Source organism: Amblyomma maculatum, chromosome 3 (assembly GCF_055883805.1).
Source record: "Amblyomma maculatum isolate TAMU_Amacu chromosome 3, ASM5588380v1, whole genome shotgun sequence".
Classification (NCBI taxonomy): Eukaryota; Metazoa; Arthropoda; class Arachnida; order Ixodida; family Ixodidae; genus Amblyomma; species Amblyomma maculatum.
Window position 1 is genome coordinate 166,597,343 of NC_139346.1, and position 25,493 is coordinate 166,622,835.

At 47.3% G+C, this 25,493-nt stretch overlaps 1 protein-coding gene and 4 non-coding genes across 5 annotated transcripts in view; 2 read left to right on the top strand and 3 right to left on the bottom strand.

Moving 5' to 3' along the window:
- The window catches only part of LOC146196769 (uncharacterized), a 49,035-nt gene extending 23,550 nt beyond the window's left edge, over positions 1-25,485 (bottom strand). The window contains exons 1-5 of the mRNA XM_084597073.1: positions 25,472-25,485; positions 24,989-25,119; positions 9,289-9,587; positions 7,336-7,596; positions 838-1,026 (exon numbers count right to left, since the gene is read on the bottom strand). Of these exons, the coding sequence (XP_084453199.1) occupies positions 838-1,026; positions 7,336-7,596; positions 9,289-9,587; positions 24,989-25,119; positions 25,472-25,485 (894 nt within the window). The remainder of the gene's footprint in view (positions 1-837; positions 1,027-7,335; positions 7,597-9,288; positions 9,588-24,988; positions 25,120-25,471) is intronic.
- TRNAQ-CUG (transfer RNA glutamine (anticodon CUG)) lies at positions 11,278-11,349 on the bottom strand. Its single transcript has one exon. It is a non-coding gene; the product is annotated as a tRNA-Gln (tRNA).
- TRNAE-UUC (transfer RNA glutamic acid (anticodon UUC)) lies at positions 11,358-11,429 on the bottom strand. The gene has a single exon. It is a non-coding gene; the product is annotated as a tRNA-Glu (tRNA).
- TRNAE-UUC (transfer RNA glutamic acid (anticodon UUC)) lies at positions 13,222-13,293 on the top strand. Its single transcript has one exon. It is a non-coding gene; the product is annotated as a tRNA-Glu (tRNA).
- Positions 13,302-13,373, top strand: TRNAQ-CUG (transfer RNA glutamine (anticodon CUG)). The gene has a single exon. It is a non-coding gene; the product is annotated as a tRNA-Gln (tRNA).
- Positions 25,486-25,493: the final 8 nt, after the last annotated feature.

Sequence of the window (25,493 nt, forward strand, 5' to 3'; positions counted from 1 at the left end):
TTCATCAGCTGAACGGAGGGGCGCGGCGTCGGCGGAGCCTTTTTTGTTTTGTTTTTACTTGAAGAGCGGTCTTTGTGTTCGAGCTTTTTTTTTTTCTTTTCTTTTCTTTTTTTTTTTTTTTCTGCCGAAATGATGTCCACGTAGTTTGTCGTCGTGCTCGAAAGCGCCGCAGAGACCGAACAAGTATGACCGCACATGCTCAGAGATGTTCGCGGCCTCACATCGACCCTTTTCTCTCTCTGAATATAGCTTCTGCGCGACAGGCGTGTGTAGCACGTATAACTCAAAGCGAGAGAAATACCCCCTTCCCGTTTGCTCTAAAACGCACGACCTTATTTGTAATGAGGGCTACCGATATCAACCATAACAGTTAAAATCCACAATGAAGGCGAAATCTTTTCGCATATAATAGTACATACATGCTATACCACTCGGCGCTCGCTTTAGGCTGGGCGTGTGATAAGCGATTCAAAATGTACAGGCGTGAGTGTCAATACCCGTTCTCGCAAATGATAGACGCCATCATAAAAAACACCACCATCGAGTAAGAAAAAAAGTTTCAAGTTGACGATATTTTGGACTCAGGAGGAGACGGGAATCAAATAACCAGCAATAACTTTTGGTCGCAAAGTGTGCAACATTGAAAGGAAAGTGTTGCCGAATCGGGACATGGCGTTCAAAAACTTCGTGGAGTACGTATATGGTAAATACTACTGAAGGTCACCCAGGGGAAGCTTTTGTTTTGCCTCGGACTCAACCAGCACCACCCAGAAGCTTAAGACTGAATTAGGTGATGTTGACTTAGCGGAGATAACGATAATGAAATGTGAGTGGTACCTGTCCCCCGGGCAGCACGCAGCCCACGGAGACCACCTTGCAGGGTGAGAAGCTGCCGTCAAAGTACGCCCTGCCCACTAATGTGGGCGAGCCGCTCTCCAGTCCTCCGTAGACCGCTCGGTCGGTGGTGTTGCACCGGTCCTGACACTGGTGCCAGCGCTCGACCGGGTAGCCAGGGTTATTCCTCACCTGCGATTGAGGGCCAGAAGTGCGTCTGCTATTGTGCCCCTGGTCTGGTCACGCCGTGGTTCATTATCATCATCATGAGCCTGACCGTACGCCCACAACAGGACAAAAGCCTACATACAGTGGGCATAGTGAGGCTAATAATGATTCATACACAACTTTGAAGAAGTTTGATGGACACTAAAGACAAATTGATGTTGGCATGCATCTATAGATTACTGTGCTCTACCGAGCAATGTATACTCTCGTCATAAAGGCGCTTTTGTAAGATAAAAAATAAACCGAAGAATGAATCTAGGTTCTGCCTCTGTCGATATTTTCGGCAAGGAAGCTACAGTGAAGCCAAGAGGGGGGGGGGGGGGGGGGGGTTATGCGCGCGGGTCTCTGAAGCAATGCTACACCGCTATCTGGCCTCGTCTAGGCGGTAGTCGCGGTACCTTTTTCCGCCTGGACGTTAAAAAATTGAGTGCCATTGAGGGATGTCATTCTACACCCGATTTTTTTTCACTTATTGATACGTCCTCCCGTATAGTCAAATTTTGTAAACGAAACTTTGTTGCAGTTGTCCAATTACTACTTTTTTTTTGTCACTACATGCGATTGGAGCACAAGGGAGTTGTCTAGAGAAAATTGCGTTGGAGTGGCATTATCCGTGACCGAAAGCCCGCTACATTAGCTGGCCTATAAGGAAGCTATCCAGGAGGACATATAGCAGCAAAACAAAAAATAAAAATAAAAAGGCTGTGTGGTTGAGGTGTGATCATGGCATCGAAGGGGGTTTCAGAGTGGATATTGCACAAGGTGCAGCGCGGTCCCCGTCGTGACAAATGACGAAGGAGAGCTTGGAAACACTTTTGGAACATCAGAGTGCTGCCCCCCCAAAGGAATTTCTGACTAAATATAACGCTATACAACGTCCATCATGCATTTGAGAGCAGAGAATGGGCTTTTGGGTTACGATAACACTATATTCGGGTTGTCATAATAAAGCTGTTGTCCACTTGTTATAAGCGCGTGGTATAAAATATATTGTCGTTCTCGGTTGCAAGCTGCTGTGATGCTAGTGTCTGTGACATTACGCCACACTTTTTGGTCACGCGGTCACAGCGGTCTCATTTCGATGGAGCTGCAATGGATAAATGGCCCGTGTAATAAAGTAGAACCTGTACCTGCACCCGAGGTTTATATCTGAGGCCGAAACTTAGATAACCTACGCATTGTACCGATCAAACTGTTCTTTCGAAGCAGGTACAGTTCAGTTCAGTTCAGTTCAGTCGTTCAGTCGTGTCCGATTCTTCGTGACCCTATGGACCAAATCACGCCCCGCTTTCCGGTCTCTCACTATTTTCCTAACATCACATAACTTCATCTGCAGCGCCTCGAAGATGCCATCTAACCACCGCGTTCGCTGCCTACCCCTTCTCCGGTGACCCTCAACATTTCCCAACATCAAATCTTTCTCCAGCGACTCCTCTCTTCTCATCAGATGACCAAAGTAGCTGAGCTTTAACTTTAAAATTTGACCCTCCAATGAGCAGTCAGGTACAGTCGAAATCAATTCTCAGCTCTCCTGTACAGCCCGCCTCCCACAGGACGGCCGCGCAACGTTTCTTTGCGAGGCGAGAAGTCGACATACACGTCGTATTTCGCAACTTCTAAGCGTTTCTCATTTTAGTTTTTCAAACACACACGAAGAGGAGCTTTATATATAGATTCGTCAGCTGTTGCTAGCGCGAGTCGAGGAGGCTTGCTCAATCAAACGAGCATCGCGCCTGCCTCATTTTGCCAGACACTCGCACGTCGAGCACGGCATACAAAAGTCGGCTGTCACTCTACCTGTATCTACCTCGCTTCAGTGCTGTTTCAAGAATGGGCGTCCCGCTGTCGTGGTCACCCGATGAGACGAAGTGCTTTACCACTACACAACTGTCTGCTCTCTTCGGAGCTTCGACGCCGGCGCAACACCTGTGAACAGACGCAGACTTCCGCTGAGCACGTTGGCAAACGAAAACAGAAACTGGTACTTCCGCCTGGCGCGGTGCCTGCCTGCCTCCGATCGGCCCCGATGACTGGAACGAGCGACGTGCTGCCGACCTCCTTCACGGCTATACGGATGTCTCGTCCGCATATGCAGGACCGTTGCGGCAGCAGCTCGGCCAGTTATTTTTTTTCTTCCCGCGTTGTTTGCGCGGATGAGCAGTTCGCGAAGCCGGTTTAACGCGGAAAGCAGTGGCATGGCATCACGTGACCGAAAGGTTGCAGCAGCTTCGTGAAATCGGTTTGCGAGATGTCAACATGTGCTCGATCGCGGAGTTCACGGCAGCCTGAGCGGATCTTTCCCACGCTTGTTGGCTCAGACGCATCTTGTTAGACTTTTCTTCTTCTTTTTTTTTTTTTTTTTAGACGGAGAGATATTTTGCAAGTCGGGAGAGACACATGCACGCCTTCACTTCGGCGGCAGATGGTTAGCAAGTCGATGCGAGCGTTTGTTGGTGCGTGGGCTTAAGAGATAAGAAGCGAGGTGCGCATTTCTGTGGGGCAGGAGGCCAGGAAATAAAAATAAAGTTGCACATTTCTGCTCAATGCTGAGAACCGTGTCCAGGGTTGCAAGTGGCAGGTGTGGTGCGCGTTAAATGACGTCCCGTCGTGGAGCCCAAAAAGACGGCACAGCGTGGGTTCCGCAGCAGGAGAAAAACGCTCTATATCAGCAGAATTTTCCAAAACAAGTGTACACCTGAAGGTTTCGTGAAACACGTGTCCTTGAGAATAGTGCGGACTCAATGGGAGTGGCACGTTGCAAGTATCAGCTGGAAGAGATATAACTTTCCACAAGTGGTGATGTTTCTTTTGATTTTCTGGGCGCATATTAAGGGATCGAAGAATACAGGGAGGGAAAGATACGCTTTATAAGGCCACTGCAGCATTTTATTCAAATGTGGTGACAGCGATAGGCTAGAAATCAAACCGTCGAAGAGCAGCATAAAAGGGCACGTTGAAGCTCATAAAATGGCTTGCACTGATTGCTTTCTTTTGCCTACGGTGCCTTTTCTACTTGTCTCGATCAAAAATAACCACAATTTTCTATCACCACGCTTATGCATACTGCTCGCAAAAAAATTCACCTACATATTTCTTTTTGTTTAGTTTTTCTGTATACACGCATGTGAAGAGAACTGAGTGCGTTATCGGAAAAGCACGTCGTCCATTGTGAATCGAAAAAATTGTGCAGCTACATGAATATATAAACAGGCCTCCTCCTTCTTTCTCTCAAATCATAGACCAGAGACGAGATAGTGGTGACACATTTGGTTAAGCGAGCGAGAGTTCTTTGTGACTTTGATTCAGTCCTCCTACAAATACCCAAGATCTCGATCAGTCGTAAACATTTGGTAAACGTGACAAAAGCCCAGCACCAACGCTATATACTGTACAAGCGGTGAAAGAACAGTATTCATTTGTCTTAAAACGAAAGCATGTTCAACCGGCAAAGAGCAATAACATTGTTGCTCCAATTACCCTACGCGGCACGGCGTTACGCATGTGAAAGAGAAGGACGAGGAGAGTGAGCAAGGGCTGTTTCTAGGACAAGCCTTACTCTGTCTGTTACTGGTTTTTATGCATTTCTTGCTTATTTTGTAAATAATAAGCCCACCCCCATACCATGGTTCTCATTTCATTTATTTTTACTTTTAAGGCCCTGGGACCCCGCCGTGGTGATGCGATGTTTAGAGCGCTCGACTTCTCTACCCAAGGATACGGGTTCGAATCTCAGCCCCGGCGACCGCTTCCGCTGGAGGCGAAATGCAAGGCGCCCGTGTGCTGTCCGATATATAAGTGCACATTAAAGAAACCCAGGTGGTCAAAGTTTCTGGAGCCCTCCACTACGGCGTCTCTCAGAGCCTGAGTCGCTTTGGGACGTTAAACACCATAAACCAAACCTAATCTAAAGGCCCGATGGTCTTAAATAAGGCAGCAGCAAACTCAAGATTTCATGCAAACAGGAACAAGAACATTTCAAAACAGAGAACGAATAAATAAATAAAAAAGAGAACACGCATGCACTACATGAGTAAACACAGTGTAAAAGGCATGGCATTGAAAAAGAATAGCAAAAACAATTGCCTGCTGCTTAAAGATACGACATATGACTGAAAAGATTGCCATAACGAAAAAGGGTCGATTAAGTTTTCCGGGAATGATTTGCGGCCAGTACAATTGATACGATGGTGTTCGGTAGGGCATTCCATGGTGCTATTTAGTGGAAAGAAAATTAATTTATGAATGAAAATGAGGCGACTAGACGTCCTGTGTGGGTGTGGGTGTGTTTGTTTAGTTGGTTCGTAGGGCTTATTTATTTATTTATGGCGCTGAGTTTGCCACACGGCATAAAAGGTGGTGGTATAGCGTCACAGGAATGTGTGGAGCGCAGCCATGTGCAAGAAGTCACACAAACTGCGTGCATAAATGTTGTTTGTTGTCCATAAGTGGAAATGAGAGTCATTACTTGGTGAAAGTCCAGCTTTTTGTAGTATGGTGTTGCGCATATGCGAAGTTCCTGGGCATGTCCATATTAGATGCCGTACAGTGGTGTCGCAAGCCGGTTCTTCGCAGTGTGGGCATTTGTCGGGAACTGGAATAGTAGTACTTTGCCACTGGTGTCGAACGGCGGGCGTAAGAGCCACTCCGACCCTCAGCCGTCTCAGAGATACCTCCTCCACCCTTGTGGGAGGCGGCGGATAAGTTGTCCGTGCAGCCGGAGGCAATTGCAGCCCAGGTTGGTTTGGCGATAGTGTGCAGCAGGTTCGTAGGGCTTAACGTTCCAATTCGACTCAGGGTATGGGAGACGCGTAGTGGAGGACTGCGGAAATTTAGACCACCTGAGGTTCTTTGACGTGCACTGACATCGCACAGCACACGGACGCCACTAAGTGTGTGTGTGTGTGTGTGTGTGTGTGTGTGTGTGTGTGTGTGTGTGTGTGTGTGTGTGTGTGTGTGTGTGTGTGTGTGTGTGTGTGTGTGTGTGTGTGTGTGTGTGTGTGTGTGTGTGTGTGTGTGTGTGTGTGTGTGTGTGTGTGTGTGTGTGTGTGTGTGTGTGTGTGTGTGTGTGTGTGTGTGCTCCCGCCGGGGGAGGGGGGGGGGAGTATAGTTGTAGCATTGCGCTTAGGTACGCGGGTGATATTAGAACGGATGCAGGAGACAGAGGCGAGATATGATGTGGCGTGACATAAGAGATAGAAGGAGAAAGACAACGAGAAAAAAAAAAAAGGAAGAAGGGTTCACGCCTAGCAGTACCGAGTTGCACCAGAGCTGTGCAACGTCCTTGGCACTAAGTGGGTTTTGACAACTTGCAGTGCACTTGGCGACGTCGAGGTCACATCTCCTCGCCAGTGTTTTGACAAAAACACTCTCGCACGAGTGCCACATGTAGCCACTTGAAACGAAGCCGCATGCAGAGGAGATGACATTGCATCTCAGGCGCATACCAGAAGAAGCCATGTTTTTTTTTTAAACCACGTCGAGGCCTCGCGAATTTACCCTGGTACTGTGCAAGTGGTTGGAAATGGTAACTTGAGCCCGACAATAATTACATGACCAGTAACTGCCGACTCTTTCAGCGGCTAAGCTATTGGCGATTGAATGGATTTTTCATTAAAGCGCTGACTGAGGTTGGGTCGCTGTGATGACTGTTGCTAGTCGTCATTTACATCGAGCGCGCACTTTGTATATGTATGTCATATATTAGTCCCCTATAGATATAAATAAAAGCTTTTTTTTTTTTTTTTTCAAGTAATAGAGGCTCGTTCACTGTAGATTTTGCAACCATCGTAACTGGCACATAGCCATTAGCATCTGCATATTTTTGTTTTAGTAAGCTACATAAGAAGAATGGGAAGGTGCCCCCACTATTATATGTATGTGCAAAGCGCGCGTGTTTATGACCTGAAGTAGTTACTTGGCGTGCGCTGTAACTTCACGAGAACGTTTCACATTTTTATTGAATCACGGTTTGGCAACCACGGCCAGGTATCGCACCCATTCAATAGCCTACTACAAATAATTAAGAGCGCAATGGTCTCCCACAAAAAAGCCACTTTGCCAGGTCCAGCATTTAAACTCTGTTAGTGAGATAACGTGAAGACAGACAAGGGGAAAAGTACTAAAATGTGTGTGTGTGTGGGGGGGGGGGGAGGATGCGTTACACAATACGGCCCGTTCTCGCGCTCTTAGCTGTCTGGGAAGAGAAAGAAATAGAAAAAGAGAACAAGGTTGTCGTGCGCCTGCGCACGGACACTGCATGAACGCTGCACTCACCAGCAGCTCGTAGCGCGGAAACAGGCGCACGCGGTGGTTGTCGATGACAATCAGCTTGGGCGACTCCGAGACTCGCACAACGCCCGCGAGCAGCGAGCTGTGGCTGTAGCCGGCGCATCGGCCGTAGTAGAAGTCCTCGACGCGTGGCCAGCGGTCCCGACCACCGGCCGAGATGTCGGCGCTCAGCCGCACAGCGTTCGACGGCCACGGTTCGCCGGCCTGGTGCGCCACCCACGTGAAAGTGACGCCATCCGAGTGAGCCTGCGCCGATCGGCGTGATTAATCCCAGATGAGTTTTCAATTCCTTAATCCAAAATTTGCCCTTTTATAGCTAATTATCTAATTATCAAATCACATCACTGCACACGCGCTTTTTTTTTTTTTTTTTGTTGTTGTTGTTACTGTTGCTGTTGCTTTTCATTTCATCGAAACATGCGAGAACAAATCTTGCAACAATTCTTGCTTGTTCCTTTGACTTTTTTTTTTTTCCCCAAACGGTCCTTAATATAGCCTTCTGCAACCTACACGTGAAACAACGTCGTGCTTTGTATGAGCCACTCCCGCTTATATGGATTTTCACAAGACTGGCAATAATGTGCGAATAAAATAACCACAGCCCGAAACTACTTTTCTGGCGATACGCAAAACACTGAGTGAACAGAGGAGCACAGTGACATGGTTTACGAACAGCAAGCAGATGATTGTGTACCTCACCGAGTACATCCACTGCACGCAGGATACCACCCTTGATATACTATAAACACGATCAGGATGCCGTGGTATACGCTATGGGTGCGTATACCATGAGAGCCTGCTGCGGGAACGTTGATGCTTAGGTTAAAAAGAGCTAACATTTATTCCACGACTAAAGAAAAGTCGTGATATAAATTGTTACCACTTTTACGCTTTCGAAAATTTACGCGAACGCTTATAGATGAGCATATCCGGACAATATCGATCCGGACCTGTTTTTCAGGGAAATATCAAACCAATAGTCCCGATGGTACTGTATGCATTGTCACAGTGCAATTACCACTGGCTAAGAGACAAGTTGGATGTTTATGGGGACATGTAGGCGATTAAAGTTAGAGGCATACGCCTTCCTTCTGGCGTTATCTTTCTGGATGGCTTGGGGGAGCTTCAGGAGGATTTGATTCTTTGGAAATGCAGTGCACGTGTCAAGCTGACCAAGTTTATTACTTTTTTATCAAGATTGAACCGATCAGTAGCATCGTGGAAGTTATCAATAAAAATCTTTAAATTCACAGACATGCTTGCCGATCATATGTTCAGAAAAAGCTTCAGACTAACTAAAATGCGCGAGCGCCATGGATTCATTTTAACGGTACTAAAGTGAGTAACGGACGTATACTTGCACATTCGTCTTCGCCGCAGACTCGGTTTCACAGGCCACCAAACATACTAGCACGAAGGCAGCTGGCGATGGAGTGGAGAATGATGACTTCATAATATACTACCCATTTCTCTCTATTTTCGAATAGCAGAAACCTGCAACGAAACCTCATAAAATATACGCCCAATGTATCTTATGATGGCGGTGTCAAATAACTGCGAAAATAACGATTGTGTGCAGAATACCACTGGCGCTCGTTGTCATCCAAAGTTTTCTCCGAACGGGTTGAAACCCGTCGCTGGGGCAGGTAGGTCACCGCCGCTTGCGGCGGGGGCTAGCCTGCCACCGAATTTTTATCTGTTGTAGGCCGTCAATGCACCCGCCACCGCCTCGGTGGTGGACGACGGCTGTTGTTGCGGCGCGCGTCTTTCTTTCTCTCTTCCTTTTCTTTCTTCTCTATTTTCTCTTCTGTCCGCACGAGGCAGCAGAGGTGGCTCAGCTACAGAGCCAGTAGCAGGCCCGTGCATTTTCTTTTCCTTCTTCCTACAGCCACAACAACAACAACAACGTCGTATAATACGAGTGTGTCCGCTGCGTACCAAGTACTCAAAATCATCCTCGAAGTGTGCTGGCATGCCCAGCCAGACCATGAGGCATCGTGGCTGTGGCGCGGCCACCACGCACGGGCCCTGGCGTGAGCCGGCGGAGCGGCCGAAGAAAAAGCGGCGCCGGTTGAACAGCACGCCTGCCAGCACCGCCTCCGCTGGGAACGCCAGTGCGTCGCGGCTGGGTAGCGACACTGAGCTCGCACCGACCGGCTCCGCCTCTTCGGCGGCGGTAGAATGCGTGTCGCTGCTGCTGTCGTTGAATGCGTTCGGCGACTCCGAATGAGCACGAGCTGCAATGCAGAACCGAGATCGAACGTATGTCCTTCAGCAAAAAATTCAGGAGGCACTTTGACGATCTAAAGTACGCAGAGGCGAAAGCCTTAAACCACCACTGTCCCTTCCCTCTGTTTGACCGCTACTTGGTTTCGTTTGGCGACTCATGCTGCTGTGACGTCATTTTTGGTGGCTACTAGGTGTTGGTTGAGGTTTGCGCACGAGGCCACTGCGCATATGCAGTGCGTGCGTTTAAGTGCGTTTAAGGTGTCTCAAAGCATACTAATTAACGAATTATAATTTACTAGTTAACTAATTATCACTGACAATTTGACTAATTATTGTTAACTAATGCTCATACACCTACTACTCCATTATTGATTGATGAACTATCAGTACTGAAACAATCGTAATCCTGAAGATGATTGACAGCTGCCGCGGAAGCACGGACGCACGCACGGACACACCGGCGAGTCATGGGCCATAAAAAACGTTCGCCTTAAAACACGCATATTCAGTGTGAAGAGGATGACCTCGACGATGATAGCCAACCCTGCCAGCTGACTTCGCCCTCTCGCTCCCTCCCCCCTCCCACCAACGAATTCCAACCATGGCACATACTTATTTGCCAACCCGTGAACACGACATTGTTCCACGCTCAGAATAGGGATCGGGTTGATCATAGTGACTATGACGTCTGCGTGAAATTATGAGGTACATACAACGTCTGAATGAGAGTGAGTGCGTAAACTTCACTCAAAATAAATTAATATTCTCATGTCATGCGACGGCCCGTTGCCTGTCCTGTGAAGCCAACGGCAAGACGGTGATCCCGTTCCGCGCTCGCAAGTTTAAGAGCTTCATTAACAAAGATATAATGTAATTCAATTCGAGAACACATAGTAATAGCATAGCTCGGACAGCGCATCGGTCCCTGGCGGCAAGGAGAGAATGAAAGGCAAATCTTAAAAAAAAAGAAAAAAAAGAAAAAAGAAAGATGCGTACTCGAGGCTGCAAAATCGGAGAAAATTTATTCATCATTCTGACGCGGTGTTAGAGGATTGATATTTGGAATGTAATGTCCTTCATGTAATGTGCCTTGCGCACCTTTGAGGAATAGTAAATAGGACAAGAAACTTATTTACATGTATATAAAGGAAAAAAAAAAATGCACGAATTTAATGCAAACACTCTGGGTTATCTGTGAGCTGTACCTCGACAGGAGAAATCTTGCTGAATGCGAAGGAAAGTTAAAAAGAAAAGCGGAAATAATAGGAAGTCTTGACTGTGGTTTGAAATCCAATGGTTGTATTCTACGTCTAAATGCTAGTTACTAAAAAAAAGAAAAGAAAAAAGACCGCCACACACACAGACGTCCTACATCTTAACTAGGTAAAAACGATAATTTATAAAAGGCGAGGTAAGAAAACTAAAAAGCAAGGATGTCAACATAACATTCTTATATGTAATGATCATCCGTATAAGAAAGAAATATCAAGCATTTAAAAACTATGTGTTCTAGACGATGCTGTGTGGGGATCAGTTTAACAAATAAACGTTATAGGTGTGAAAGATATTTAATGAAGGATGGTAAATTCTGTGCTCACTGTGCTAATCGAAGCACTAAGTCACAAAAAAAGAAAGTCAATAAAAGTACAAACACCTTGCCTATTATACTATGAACATAACTATGAAAGAAAAAAAAGCAGGTCTCACCAAGATTTGAACTCGGATCGCTGGATTCAGAGTCCAGAGTGCTAACCATTACACCATGAGACCTACGCTAGTTCCGACGCCGGGAATCGAACCCGGGCCTTCTGGGTGAAAGCCAGATATCCTAGCCACTAGACCACGCCGGAGACGGCAGCGAGCGGCTGAGCGGCAGAACCGGTTGCTATCTCCGGAACGCGCTGAAAAGCGCTGTTCGCGTGTCGCTTGCAGTTGCGTGCAATTGGCACGCATCTAGCTGGCGAAAGTGCAGTGGACTTTCAGGTTATTTTTATTGGACCACTGGGGTTGTTCGGAAAATCGAAATGCGCAGTAAAGGTGGCGCAGGGATGTAGAAAGATCAATATTGGCTCGGTTCCTCTCTCCTTCTTCCATGGGATCAATGTAGTCTGTGTACAGCGTCTGGCGAGAAGCACACGCGTGTCTTTGAATTTGATGGCAGTATTTTATTTCATTGTATGTACAGTATAGTCTTAACATTTATCAAAAGTTTATTTTTGTAGCAAAAAGTTAGTGCCACTGTGCCAAGGCTGCAGCACAAAGGATGGAAAAGCTGAAAATGAATAGGCGCTGAAAGTTATGTGCGGCCTTTGTCAAAAGGGTGTCTTGCTGAAGGCTAGATTGGATTGCAAAACATTTATTTCGTCGCTCAAGCAGGTCTCAGGAGAGACGTACTAGATGGCCGCTAGTCCATGGCTGGCGGCGATTTTATTAGCCCGTTCGATGGCCCGTAGTTGAATCTTCGGTTCCGAGCTGACCAGCACGGCTTCCCACTGCTCGGGAGAAGGGAGCTGTATTAGTTCCACCTCAGGTGGATCATTTGCGCAGTTCCAGAGAATGTGATCGTACGTTGCTCTTTCGCCGCATTTATTGCAGTTTGGATTGTTTTGGCCTTGGTACATCAGGGCAAGCACCGCCAGATTTAATAGGGAGAGTGTTTGTAGCCGGCGCCAGGTAGCTGATTGATTTAGACTGATTGATTTATAGGAAGGGAAAGGCGCGGTAACTGTCTCATTTATTTTCTGTGGACACATTAACTACGCCGTAAGGAAAGGGAGGAAGGTGGGAGAGAAAGTAGAAAGAGAGAAAGAGGAGCCGTAGTGGAGGGCTATCGGAGTAATTTCGACCACCTGGGGATCTTTAACGTGCGCTGACATAGCACAGCACACGGACGCCACTTCGTTTCTGGCGCCAGGTAACTTTCTGCCCCTTCGTTAAGGATTTGTGGGGAGGCAAATATGTGCGCCTTTCCAGCCAAGAGCGGCGGGCAATATCACGAAAAAAAGAAAAAGAAATTATCCCATCCCTCGTGAAATTCGGGTTGGAGGGCGCGCTCACTGCCCGGTCGACGAAACCTCGGGCTCGCGCGTGAGCCGCCTCGTCGTCCTACCCTCTCTAGTGGCTAGGACTTCCACGATTGTTTACGAACTCATAATATACGGCACTGGCGTCGCTAGGGTCATTTGAACTAGGGCGAAAGTGCGTATTACACTGCATGTTTTGTGCGCAAAAATAATAAAACTAGTACAAAGATCGTCGCAATCCAGAGTTTTCTTTTCTCTCTCTCTCTCTCTCTCTCTCTCTCTCTCTCTCTCTCTCTCTATCTTTTTCCTTGTAAAATCCTTGTAAATACGTATGCAAATCTAAATGAAATGAGTGTAACAGTTCATGTTTGTATGTTACTGGCCTTTCCAGAAAAGCAGTGTTGCAGCTGAGTCCTATTTGATTTTACCTCTCTCAGTGTAGCCAAATGATGTAAAAACAAAAAGAAAAGGGCCCTTTCACCAGCAAAGTGAAAAGGAAACGGGAGAAATCATGTCGCACCTTGTCAAATTCGCGCGCCATTCAAGCGACTACAGCGACGCTTCTCGGTGCTCTGTGCAGTTATCTACCGGTTTTTCTCCTCCCGGTGCGTCAACCGTCTCCGGCGTGGTCTAGTGGCTAGGATATCTGGCTTTCACCCAGAAGGCCCGGGTTCGATTCCCGGCGTCGGAACAAGTGTAGGTCTCATGATGTAATGGTTAGCACTCTGGACTCTGAATCCAGCGATCCGAGTTCAAATCTCGGTGAGACCTGCTTTTTTTTCTTTCATAGTTATGTTCATAGTATAATAGGCAAGGTGTTTGTACTTTTATTGACTTTCTTTTTTTGTGACTTAGTGCTTCGATTAGCACAGTGAGCACAGAATTTACCATCCTTCATTAAATATCTTTCACACCTATAACGTTTATTTGTTAAACTGATCCCCACACAGCATCGTCTAGAACACATGGTTTTTAAATGCTTGATATTTCTTTCTTATACGGATGATCATTACATATAAGAATGTTATGTTGACATAATTCGCCAGTCATGAACTGAAAACTTGAAATTTGGAGACAAGGGTGTTGAAAAGATCTATGAAAGACAAAAAAAAAAAAAAAAAGATGGAAAGAGAAGTCTCCATATGCCTGCCGGAGCGATGGCGCCGGCTATGTCAGCAACAGATGCTCCCAACTACTCCTCTCACTGCTCTGACTGAACGAGTTCACCTGAAGAGGAGAAGGAAAGCATCGCACCGAACGGCATTATAAGCGTTGCACGAAACGCCAAACGCAGCCATCGGCGTTGCACCACCGGCGTTGGCATCGGACGCGCTCACAGCACATAGTAGGGGCCGACACTCGGCTGCGTTCCCGGGTTTGAACCGGTGTTCTCGTTTCGATAGAGGTGAAACTCAAAAGACGTTTGCTTGCTGTGCGATGTCAGTGCCCGTTAATTTGCAGCGCTCTAGAGCACTGTACCTTAAGTGGTCAATCCTGGAGTCCGGAGTCCTCCCATATATATGGCACCTCATTTGCTCCTTATCCTTTCATTTCCACCTTGTTCCCTTCCCTTACGGCGCCGCACAGATGTCCACCGAGAAGTACGATAGATACTGCAACTTTCCTTTCCTGTAAACCAAGCTACATTTTAACGCATTACGCGACGATCGCATCACAAACTTGTCACAGATTTGTCACAAAACGATCAATTAGTCCCACTCCTATTGATCAATTTTGAACAGCGGATACGTTCATAAATAAGAGCGGGCGCTAATTTACAGGTTTGCGAGTTTTTGTGATATGCTCCGCGCCTTTCCCTTCCTATAAATCAATCAATCAATCAATCAATCAATCAATCAATCAATCAATCAATCAATCAGTTGCGTAACTCGCCCCACTTGTAATCATAACGCAAGGCGCGGATGCATTACTTACAATGCGGTCTCGGCTTTCATTCATTGCAGGGCATAGAAAAAAAAATATAATGTTTTAGTCTTGCGCCAGCGCCTGCTTAGTATTTATTAATTTAGGAAAATTAGTGTAAATGATTCTACTGTTTGCTTACTGTTCGAGCTCATGGCAGTTGCATGTTACGTTTGACTGAATTTATTTGTATTTTAGTGTGGCGAGAAATGAATTTAAATTAAATAGGCTTGCAAAGCATGCTGCTCCCTGCCCAGTTTCGACACGCCCAGCTTCCTACTTCCGGACTTCGTTCAGCAAAAAAAAAAAAAAAAAAAAGGATCACGCAACCAAAATCGCGTGGCTTTAACCCATACTCTGTATTTGTCGCGTAATATTCTGTGTGTGTGTGTGTGTGTGTGTGTGTGTGTGTGTGTGTGTGTGTGTGTGTGTGTGTGTGTGTGTGTGTGTGTGTGTGTGTGTGTGTGTGTGTGAGTGAGTGTGTGTTCGACCACCTGGGGTTCTTTAACGTGCACTGACATCGCACAGCCCACGGCACAGTAGTCGGGCGTCTTAACACTGCACCACCCCGGCGGGTGTGTGTGTGTGTGTGTGTGTGTTGTCGTGACGCTGGGGCTACGTCGACCCGGCCTTCACTTGGTAGCGTGCAGAGACTCGGGGTTGAAGAAGGACTGAATCTTCGAAGTTGGTAAAATATGTACAAGCAGGTTTACTGGCACTTTGAGAAAACGTATTTACAAGAATATTTACATGAAAAAGAAGGGTACATCAGCAAAATGGCAAGCGTTAAGAGTTCATAGCGAGAAGCGACTGGATGAGCCGTTTACCCAGGGCCCAGAGCGACATTTCGTGCTCTGCAGCGTCCTTAAAAACCCCCTATGTCCAGCCCCTCTCTGAAGATGCTGACCAACCAAATCCAGGGCACGCCCCTCAGGTATCGGCATCCAATCGAACACATCACTGCACTGATGGTCTGAAGCACTGACTGGTCCGGCATTCATTCGTTGGGCGTGATCACTTGTTGGCGGGAAAAGCTTGGGAACGGCGAGGAGAGGAGGTACATTTCTATTCTTCAGCAAAGAAACCACAGGCTGGTTCTGACAAGGGGTTTTACTTCTCAGAAATCCGAGTGCACGTGGCGCCGCATAGGGCTCCCAACATGGTCCCTTTTCGACAATTGCAAATCTTTCCTGCATTCCCGGGAAATCACTTAATGGCCGTATGAGTCATGCTCCTTTCTTGTCCTGCACGTCAGCGGACATGTCACTCTGTCGTCTCCTTTGGATAGGAGGCATTCATCACTGGAGGATAGCACTTCTCGACTGGAAGGGTGAACAAAAGAAAGAAAGCACTTCCTGCTATTTCCCGCAGGGGGACGTTTCTTTGTGTTTTTCCAGACGTTCTCTTGACAGGGTCAATTTGGCATTTGCAGGTTGTCCACAAAGCAAAACATGCTTACAAAACAGGATTCCTGGAAACAGGCTCACTTAGAGCCATTGGACCATCACCACATATTCACAAAACTTATCCATGCCCACAGGCGAACAATAGAGCGCGCAAATGCGGATGCTTGGTCGTAACAGCCTCCTCCCCCGCTAGAAGAGACTCGGAGGGCAGCAGTCCCAGCTGCTGCATGAAGAGACGACTTAATGGCCTGCACGTGAACGCTTGAAGCTCGCTGTTGCTTGTCGCGTTGTCTTGATTGTTGTAGGCCAAATTGCTCGAGCTGTCTGAAACTCAACCACATGTCGAAACAAGCACTCGGCTCCCGTCTGAAGAGACCAGGTTAAAAGAAAACTGCCATTGTTGTTCGAGAAAAGCCCACTCTCAAGACGTTCGGGACCCACGTATTCCTAGAAAACCAAACGTGCTGCTTTACATAGCCACACATATACAAGCGCACGAAAAAAAAAAAAAACCTGATTATCAATTTGGATACATGGTGAGGAACATCTCGGACCGCTTAGAAAGAGCGGCTAAGCGCGTCCGCATTCCCATTTAACTTCCCCTTTTTGTATCTTATTTCAAAATTGTACTGCTGTAAAATCAAGCTCCACCTAAGAAGGCGACTGTTCTTCGATGTCGCAGTTTGCAGCCAAGCCAGGGGACAATGGTCCGTCTCTACGGTGAATTTGGCCCCTCCAAGATAGCACTGCAATTTTTGAATGGCCCATACAATGCAAGCGCACTCTTTCTCTGACGCGCAATAAGCCCTCTCTCTAGAACTCAGCTTTCTGCTCAAGTAGAGCACGGGGTGCTCATTACCGTCGTCATCTCTCTGGCAGAGAACAGCACCTAACCCTCGATCACTGGCATCACACTGGACCGTGAATTCTCGGTCATAGTCTGGAGCTCGCAATACCGGACGGCTAATCAGCACAGCCTTCAGGTTTACGAAGGAGGCTTCCTTTTGTTCGTCCCAGACTACATTTGTCGGTTCTGTCTTGCGGAGAGCGTCGGTCAGAGGGCTGGCCAAAGCTGAATAGTTAGGGATGTAGTGATTGTAGTATCCAGTCAGACCTAGGAATGCTCGAATTTCCGTCTTCGTGCTCGGCCGCGGGTAGTCTGCTACCGCAGAAATCTTAATCTCGCTGGGTTTCCTGAAACCTTGACCTACATTGTGACCCAAGTAGTCCACGGTCGCCCTTGCCAGGCAACATTTCTCGGCCTTTACGGTTAGTCCAGCTTGACGCAAAAGGCTCAGTACAGCTCTTAGATGTACCATATGGTCCGCCCATGAGTCGGAAAAAACCGCAATGTCGTCTAAATAAGGCACCGCGAATGTTTCACACCCATTTAAAACCCTATCCATGAGTCGGGAAAAACAAAATGGAGCATTTTTGAGCCCGAAACTCATCATTGTTGGCTGGTAGCTGCCCGTCGGAGTGACGAAAGCCGCGTATCTGCTGGCGCGTTCAGTGAGCGGTACTTGCCAGTATCCTCGAGTAAGGTCCAGCGTAGTCACATATGCCGCTCTACTGACCTGTTCTACTCTCTCCTCAATATTCGGAATAGGATACACTTGATCTCTGGTGAGAGAATTTAGCTTTCGGTAGTCTACCACAGGCCTAGGGTCTTTACCTGGAGCTTCTACTAAGATCATAGGCGAAGCATAATCGCTTTCCGAGGGTTTTATTACTCCCAATTCCAGCATGCGAGTTACTTCCCTATCCAGAATTTCTCTTTGCCTTGGAGAAAATCGGTAGCACCTTGATCGCACTGGCACGTCTGAAGTCAGCTCAATATCGTGCTCAGTCAAATCAGTTCTGCCTGGCCTGTCCACGAAGCAGGCCTCAAACTCTGTTATTATCTCGCCCAGATCGGACAGCTGGGATTTTTTTAGTTCTCCTCTCTGCTCCGTCTTTTTGAGAAGCTCCTGAGCGTTGCTTCCTTTTCCGCTGAGGCAAATCAAGTTGTCCCCCATCTCCTCGGGAAGGTTTAACGTTAGATTTACCACTGCTTCCCTCTGCACATAAGGCTTCATAAGATTGCAATGATAAATGCGCACTTCTTTACGCCTACCGGGAATTTTCACTGCGTAGTTAGTGTTAGAAAGCTTTGCAACGACTTCAGCCGGTCCTTCCCACTGTACTTCGAGCTTATTCTGCCTTGAACTTCTCAGCAACATCACCTGGTCCCCGATACAAAACGTCCTTTGACGGGCTGTCTTATCATAGTACACCTTGGAACGAGCCTGGGCTGACTTCATGCTGGCCTCAACGAGTTCCTTAGTGTTATGTAAGCGATTCAAGAGGTTCAGAATGAATTCTACTACTGTTGGGTCTTCTCCGCGCCCCTCCCAGGCTTCGCGCACCATTCGCAAAGGTGAGCGCAGTGACCTTCCGTACACCAACTCGGCTGGGCTAAATCCAGTGGATTCGTGCGGCACTGACCGCAAAGCGAAAAGCGCTGCAGGCAGGCAGGTATCCCATTCGCGCTTGTTTTCATAGCACAGTCCCCTCAGGACTCGTTTGAGAACAGAGTGCCATCTTTCTACGCTGTTGCTCTGCGGATGATGGATCGAGCTATGCACTACCTTAATGCCGCATCGCTCGAGAAATGAGGTGGTGAGGACACTCGTGAAAACGCTACCCTGATCACTTTGGACCTCGGAAGGGAATCCAACTCGTGCAAACACTGACAGCAGCGAATCCACTACACTCTCGGACGTCACCTCGCGCAGCGGAACAGCCTCTGGAAACTTTGTGGCTGGGCATAACATAGTGAGGATATAACGGTACCCTGACTCTGTCACAGGAAGTGGCCCAACTACATCTATTACTAACCGGTGAAACGGCTCGGTAATGATTGGTACTAACACCATCGGAGCTTTCCACTTATCTTGCGCCTTTCCAACCCGCTGGCACGTGTCGCATGATCGTACAAAATTTTCCGTGTCCTTAAAACATCCAGGCCAATAGTATTCTTGCAACAGCCTCTGCTTTGTTTTCCTTATTCCAAGGTGACATGACCACGAGCTGCCATGGGAAAGTCGCAGTAAGTCTCCGCGGTACTTTTGGGGAACGACTAATTGGTCCCGCTCTACTCCGCGCTTATCCTTGAATAAGCGATACAGCACTCCCTTTCTCATCTCAAAAGAAATGTTCTTTGCTGTCTTAGTGGCGCGGTGGCGCTCTCTTATCTCCTGTATCTTGGGATCATTGGCTTGCTCCATAGCTAAGTCCTCTCGAGTTCCACTTAAAAGTCTCGTGAGATTACTAGACACTGGCGGCAAGAGGTTACTCTCAAGAACGTCCTCATTCCGCGTCTCATCAAGCTCACTTTCAAGTTGACATATCTGAGATGCCTCGCTCTCAAAGTTTTCTGACCTGCTATCTTCCGCATTTACCACTGTTTTAACTGCCGTTTCCTCCGCTGTGGATTTTTCTGGAATGAGCAGTGTAGCTAGTTCTCGCGCCTTTGAACGTGTTAAGGCTTGCACAACTCTGTCTCCGAAAAGGATGCCCCTCTTTCGCAGCAGCATGTCCGATTTGTTGGAGAACAAATACGGATAGCACTTAGGAAGCTTTCCTGAAACGGCAGCCTCGGTTGTTAATTCGCCGAAAGGGCCCTCGATGACCACGTTCGCGATCGGCAAGCACACACTCTGTTCCTCAACTACCTGTCGGATCCATGCACACTGTCCTGTATAGTCGGAAGGCGATACATACGCCGGATGGACAACATCCATCGTTGCGGCCGAATCGCGCAGTACCTTGCAAGGCTTCCCGTTGACTACTAGGTCATGCAGGTAGGGTTCTAAAAGCTGCATATTTTCATCGCAGTCCCTGACATACGAGAAAGCAATCTTTTCTTTCCGGCAGTTGACGGCAATGTGACCCTGCTCATTACACCTAAAGCATGTGAGCGGCTTCCTAGCCTCAAGCTTTTTCTTTGTGTTCTGCGCGTTGGTCACTTCCCCACTTTTCTCACTGCCGTCCTTTCTAGGGCGTTTGCCTGAAGAAGCCTTCCTTTCTTCGTTTGCAAATCTAGCAAAGTGCCTTTTCTGACGGTTATTTACACTGAACTTGGGATTGCGGGGCCTATCCACTGCTGGGTTGCTGAATTGTCGGCGCGAAGCATACTCCTCAATAAGTTCGGCAGCTTCAGTTGCCGACTTAATTTCGCCTCGGTCCTGTAACCAATTTCTTTCTTTTTCTGGGAGGCAGTTATAAAACTGTTCTAAAAGAATTCGCTCGACTACAGCGTCCCTATCACTGTAGGAATCTGTGCTCTTTAGCCACTCGCCCAAATTTACTCTTAAATTGTACAGGAATTCAGGGTAACTCTCGTCCCTGGACTTAGTAGCGTTCCGAAAACGTTGTCTGAACGCCTCGGCGCTAAGCCTATACTTTCTCAGAAGGCAAGCTTTGACCTTCTCGTAGTTGTCCGCGTCCTCCTTGCTTAGCCGCGCGACAACCTCCGCTGCCTCGCAGGGCAGAACCGTCAATAATCTCTGAGACCACGTGTCTCGCTGGAAGGACAGTTTTTCGCAAGTTCGCTCAAAGTTAGCCAGATACAGACCGATATCCCCTGATATCACATATGGCTGCATGTACTTTGACATCTTGAAATCTGCCTCCTTGTTGAGACGAGGTACCGCTAGCTGGGGACAATCGCCCGACCTCTTGCTCAACTCTAGTTCTAATTTCCGGAGCTCAATTTCTAGCTCCAGCTTTTTTGCTTCTCTTTCAATTTCACGCTCTTTCTGCTGTCTGAGCTGTTCCTTTTTTTGACCGATGAGGTTCCATGCTTCACTGAGCTCCTCATCATCGGTTCCTAGATCAGTGATTGCCTTTATAATCAAGGGTTTTCGTGCCAAACCACTTGTATCAATTCCCAATTCCTCACACAATAGCAACAGGTCCGGTCTCTGCAGCTTTTGTAGGTCCATGATCGCTCCGAGTGTCGGCTACTTCCAAAACAACTGTGCAAACTACCAACCTAAAGGCGTTTCCACACTCTCTTTACCAGTTCTAAAATCTAACCCTGTTCTAGAACCTGGTCCACATCAGAAGAAAAGCCAAGCACTCACCCACACATGCGATCGATGTTCCGAGCTGCCCTCTTGGCCGATTGTTGCTCCTGCTTGTTGCTTGAGATGCCACCTCCGATCACAAGGTGTTGTGGCTTGTAGCTTCAGATCCACCTCCAATCACCAGATGTTGTGGCTTGTAGATTCAGATCCCAACGCTGGTCACCAGTTGTCGTGCTTGTAGATTCAGATCCCACCGCTGATCACCAGTTGTCGTGACGCTGGGGCTACGTCGACCCGGCCTTCACTTGGTAGCGTGCAGAGACTCGGGGTTGAAGAAGGACTGAATCTTCGAAGTTGGTAAAATATGTACAAGCAGGTTTACTGGCACTTTGAGAAAACGTATTTACAAGAATATTTACATGAAAAAGAAGGGTACATCAGCAAAATGGCAAGCGTTAAGAGTTCATAGCGAGAAGCGACTGGATGAGCCGTTTACCCAGGGCCCAGAGCGACATTTCGTGCTCTGCAGCGTCCTTAAAAACCCCCTATGTCCAGCCCCTCTCTGAAGATGCTGACCAACCAAATCCAGGGCACGCCCCTCAGGTATCGGCATCCAATCGAACACAGGACTGAATCTTCGAAGTTGGTAAAATATGTACAAGCAGGTTTACTGGCACTTTGAGAAAACGTATTTACAAGAATATTTACATGAAAAAGAAGGGTACATCAGCAAAATGGCAAGCGTTAAGAGTTCATAGCGAGAAGCGACTGGATGAGCCGTTTACCCAGGGCCCAGAGCGACATTTCGTGCTCTGCAGCGTCCTTAAAAACCCCCTATGTCCAGCCCCTCTCTGAAGATGCTGACCAACCAAATCCAGGGCACGCCCCTCAGGTATCGGCATCCAATCGAACACATCACTGCACTGATGGTCTGAAGCACTGACTGGTCCGGCATTCATTCGTTGGGCGTGATCACTTGTTGGCGGGAAAAGCTTGGGAACGGCGAGGAGAGGAGGTACATTTCTATTCTTCAGCAAAGAAACCACAGGCTGGTTCTGACAAGGGGTTTTACTTCTCAGAAATCCGAGTGCACGTGGCGCCGCATAGGGCTCCCAACATGGTCCCTTTTCGACAATTGCAAATCTTTCCTGCATTCCCGGGAAATCACTTAATGGCCGTATGAGTCATGCTCCTTTCTTGTCCTGCACGTCAGCGGACATGTCACTCTGTCGTCTCCTTTGGATAGGAGGCATTCATCACTGGAGGATAGCACTTCTCGACTGGAAGGGTGAACAAAAGAAAGAAAGCACTTCCTGCTATTTCCCGCAGGGGGACGTTTCTTTGTGTTTTTCCAGACGTTCTCTTGACAGGGTCAATTTGGCATTTGCAGGTTGTCCACAAAGCAAAACATGCTTACAAAACAGGATTCCTGGAAACAGGCTCACTTAGAGCCATTGGACCATCACCACATATTCACAAAACTTATCCATGCCCACAGGCGAACAATAGAGCGCGCAAATGCGGATGCTTGGTCGTAACAGTGTGTGTGTGGAATATTGTTCTTTATGTGTAAAATCTGATAATAAATTAGACAATAAAGAAAAAAAGGGGGTGGCGCAGTGGTTACGGCGCTCGACTACTATTCCCAAGGACGCGGGATCGAATCCCGGCCTTGGCGGCCGCTTTTCCATGGAGGCGAGAAGCAAGGCGCCCGTGTGCTGTGCGATGCCAGTGCATGTTAAGGAACCCCAGGTGGTCGAAATTTCTGGAGTCCTCCACTACGGCGTCTCTCATAGCCCTAAGCCATTTTGGGACGTTAAACTCCACAAACCAAACCAAACAGTTCAGCAAAAAACAAAAAACAAAAACAAAAAACCAACACACAAGTGAGTCTAGTACATATTGCCTCTGTCGCGCGGCGGTAGCTAAGTGTTAACTGACTACGCCGTAAGTGCACCGACTATGCAAGGGATAATTTTTGGCTTCAGTGCGCATGACATGTCGTGTCTCGTAAGCCCGGTTTTCGTTTTGAATATTTGTCTGGCGTATCGTGAAAAAAAATATATATAATGCCGCGAACCGTTCAAAATTTTATTTGTTGTTTTTCAAAAGCCGCTAGCATCACTTAGAGCACGGAACGATTTTGCATTCTTCGCTCATGCTCAGTCGCGAGACGGGGTGTTATCATTTTCTTCGTTGCTTCGCCAAGATGTATCGCAAACCACACGCGTCTGTTTCTAGAATGTTCTCGCTTGTGCTAGTCAGATTTGGTGTCTTTATCTAGATGTTTCTGTGACGATATTAAATTGAGCCCGGCGCAGGTTGACGTAGTTCTTTTGTGGGCATAATTCAGCACAATAAACAGTTCATTTGAGCACTACTCCAGTATCCTCATTGGTCACCTACGTTATTGTCACCACTACGTGACCATAAGGACTTGAGGGATGTATTTCTTCCGATCCCATTGTGCAGATCATTGTACTGTACAGGTCCATGAAATTCAGTCCTTAAAAGCGTGAAAAGTATGGCTGTACCATGAGGAGCAAAAACGTTTTGCAAGCTCCATAGCAATATAGTTAAGACGTATTTAGAAATGGCATCATTTTTTTTTTGCCTTGGGGTAATCACTGCTTCATATATACAGAAAGCCGCAAACTATCTAACATGTTTTCTTACATTGTTGAAAAACCTTTTTCTTTTGGGACATTCTACAATGAACAATTAAAAGATACCACCCATGGATGTATTGTATTAGATGTTTGCCCATTGAAAAAAAAATGATGGGCTCATCATCATCATCATCATCATCATCATCAGCCTGACTGTACCTACTGCAGGGCGAAGGCCTCTCACATATTTCTCCAATGGACATTTATTTATTTATACAATACTGCAGGCCTCGTTGCGGCCCAGGCAGGAGGGGCATACAAATTACACATTAATTACATCAGCAGACATAAGAACAAAAGGACCAAATTTATAGTGTGCACAATAGCAATGCAGCCTACCAGCTGCGATAACAAAATGGGTAAAAAGAACACTCGGTCTTGAAACCAAACAATTCCCAGAACAAAAAGTGAAGAGTAAATGTACAAATTAACATGATCATGGTTTCGGGCGTGCACTATTTTTGGTGATCCAGGATGGCTTTCGTCGTGCAGACATTGATGGTAGAAAAATAGATTATTTTTCAGAATCCGTTGCCAGCACGTGTTATTGACGGCTTCAAGTCACAAGACCCAGTGTCTGAGTGGCTTCCGAGAATGTAAGCACTTCTATCACATGATCGAAATTAAGCTCGAGGAGGCGCGGTTTTTTAACCCATGTTCTGTGTTTGTCGCGTATCATATACTGAAGTTGGCAATCAAGAAAAAAAAAAGCGGTAGCTCAGTGGTTAATTATAGGGCGCTCTATGGCTGAACCCAAGGACGCGGGATCGAATACCGGCCGGTGTGGCCACTGTTCCCTGCAGAGATGATAAGAAAGCTGCACGTGCACTGTGCGATATCAGTGCAAGTTAAAGAAACACATGTGGTCGAAATTTCCGAAGCCCTCTTTGGAACGTAAACACGTAAACCGAAGCAAACGTACAAAGCAATATTTTGACTGAAAGTAGCGGCTTTGTTACCGCTTTGACCTCTTAAAAGAAATAAAGTAAATGGAATGTAACAATATCCAAGGGATAGATTCATCTGAGTCTGAGTTCCCAGGTTCGAACCCGACCGCGGAGGCCGCTTTTCAATGCAGGTGAAAAGCAAAAGGCGACCGTGGGCTATTTCAGGCCAAATGTTATGTACTGGTAGGCTTCATTGTATGATAGGTTAAACGTAACTTCATGCTAATGCTAGGTGAAGATTGGGCGAGATGTCCCGCCTTGACATTACGATGACTGACGGGTCGATAGCTGTGATACGGGTTGTTTATACGGGACATCTGTGTCGGGCTGGTAGCTGCAATGAAGAGAGAGAGAGAGGGTGGGACTTACCGCGCAGCCTGCGCGCCCTCTCCAGCGATTGCTTTTGGAGTTCGATGGCGAGCAGCACGACCAGGGCCAGTATGACTGGGGCCACGCACATGCCAGCGCTCACGTTGGCCGCCGTGTTCACCCGCCGGTTCCTGCGCACGCGGACAACAGGAGACACGGAGCCATCAAAGCATCTTTAAGACAGCGCTACGACGCCAAAGTTGTAAATATAAAATGTCCGTCTTTTAGAAGGTATTGCTCGAAATGAATTTCAGCAAGGTTTTCGAGGTGTCTCAACGACTGAATTCCGGTCATGGTGGCTGCGTTGGGTGGAGGCGAAGTGAAAAAGATGTCCGTGTGCTGTGAGATGCGTATTCGCTTTAAAGAAGCCAAGGTGGTCGAAATGTTGTGTCGAATATTCCACTACGACGTCCCTAGTAGCGTGCATGCAGTTTTCCCCGTACCTATTCTGTATCTCTACAGAGTACTCCAGCGTCTACTAACAAGACAGTGTTCATGCTCTGGT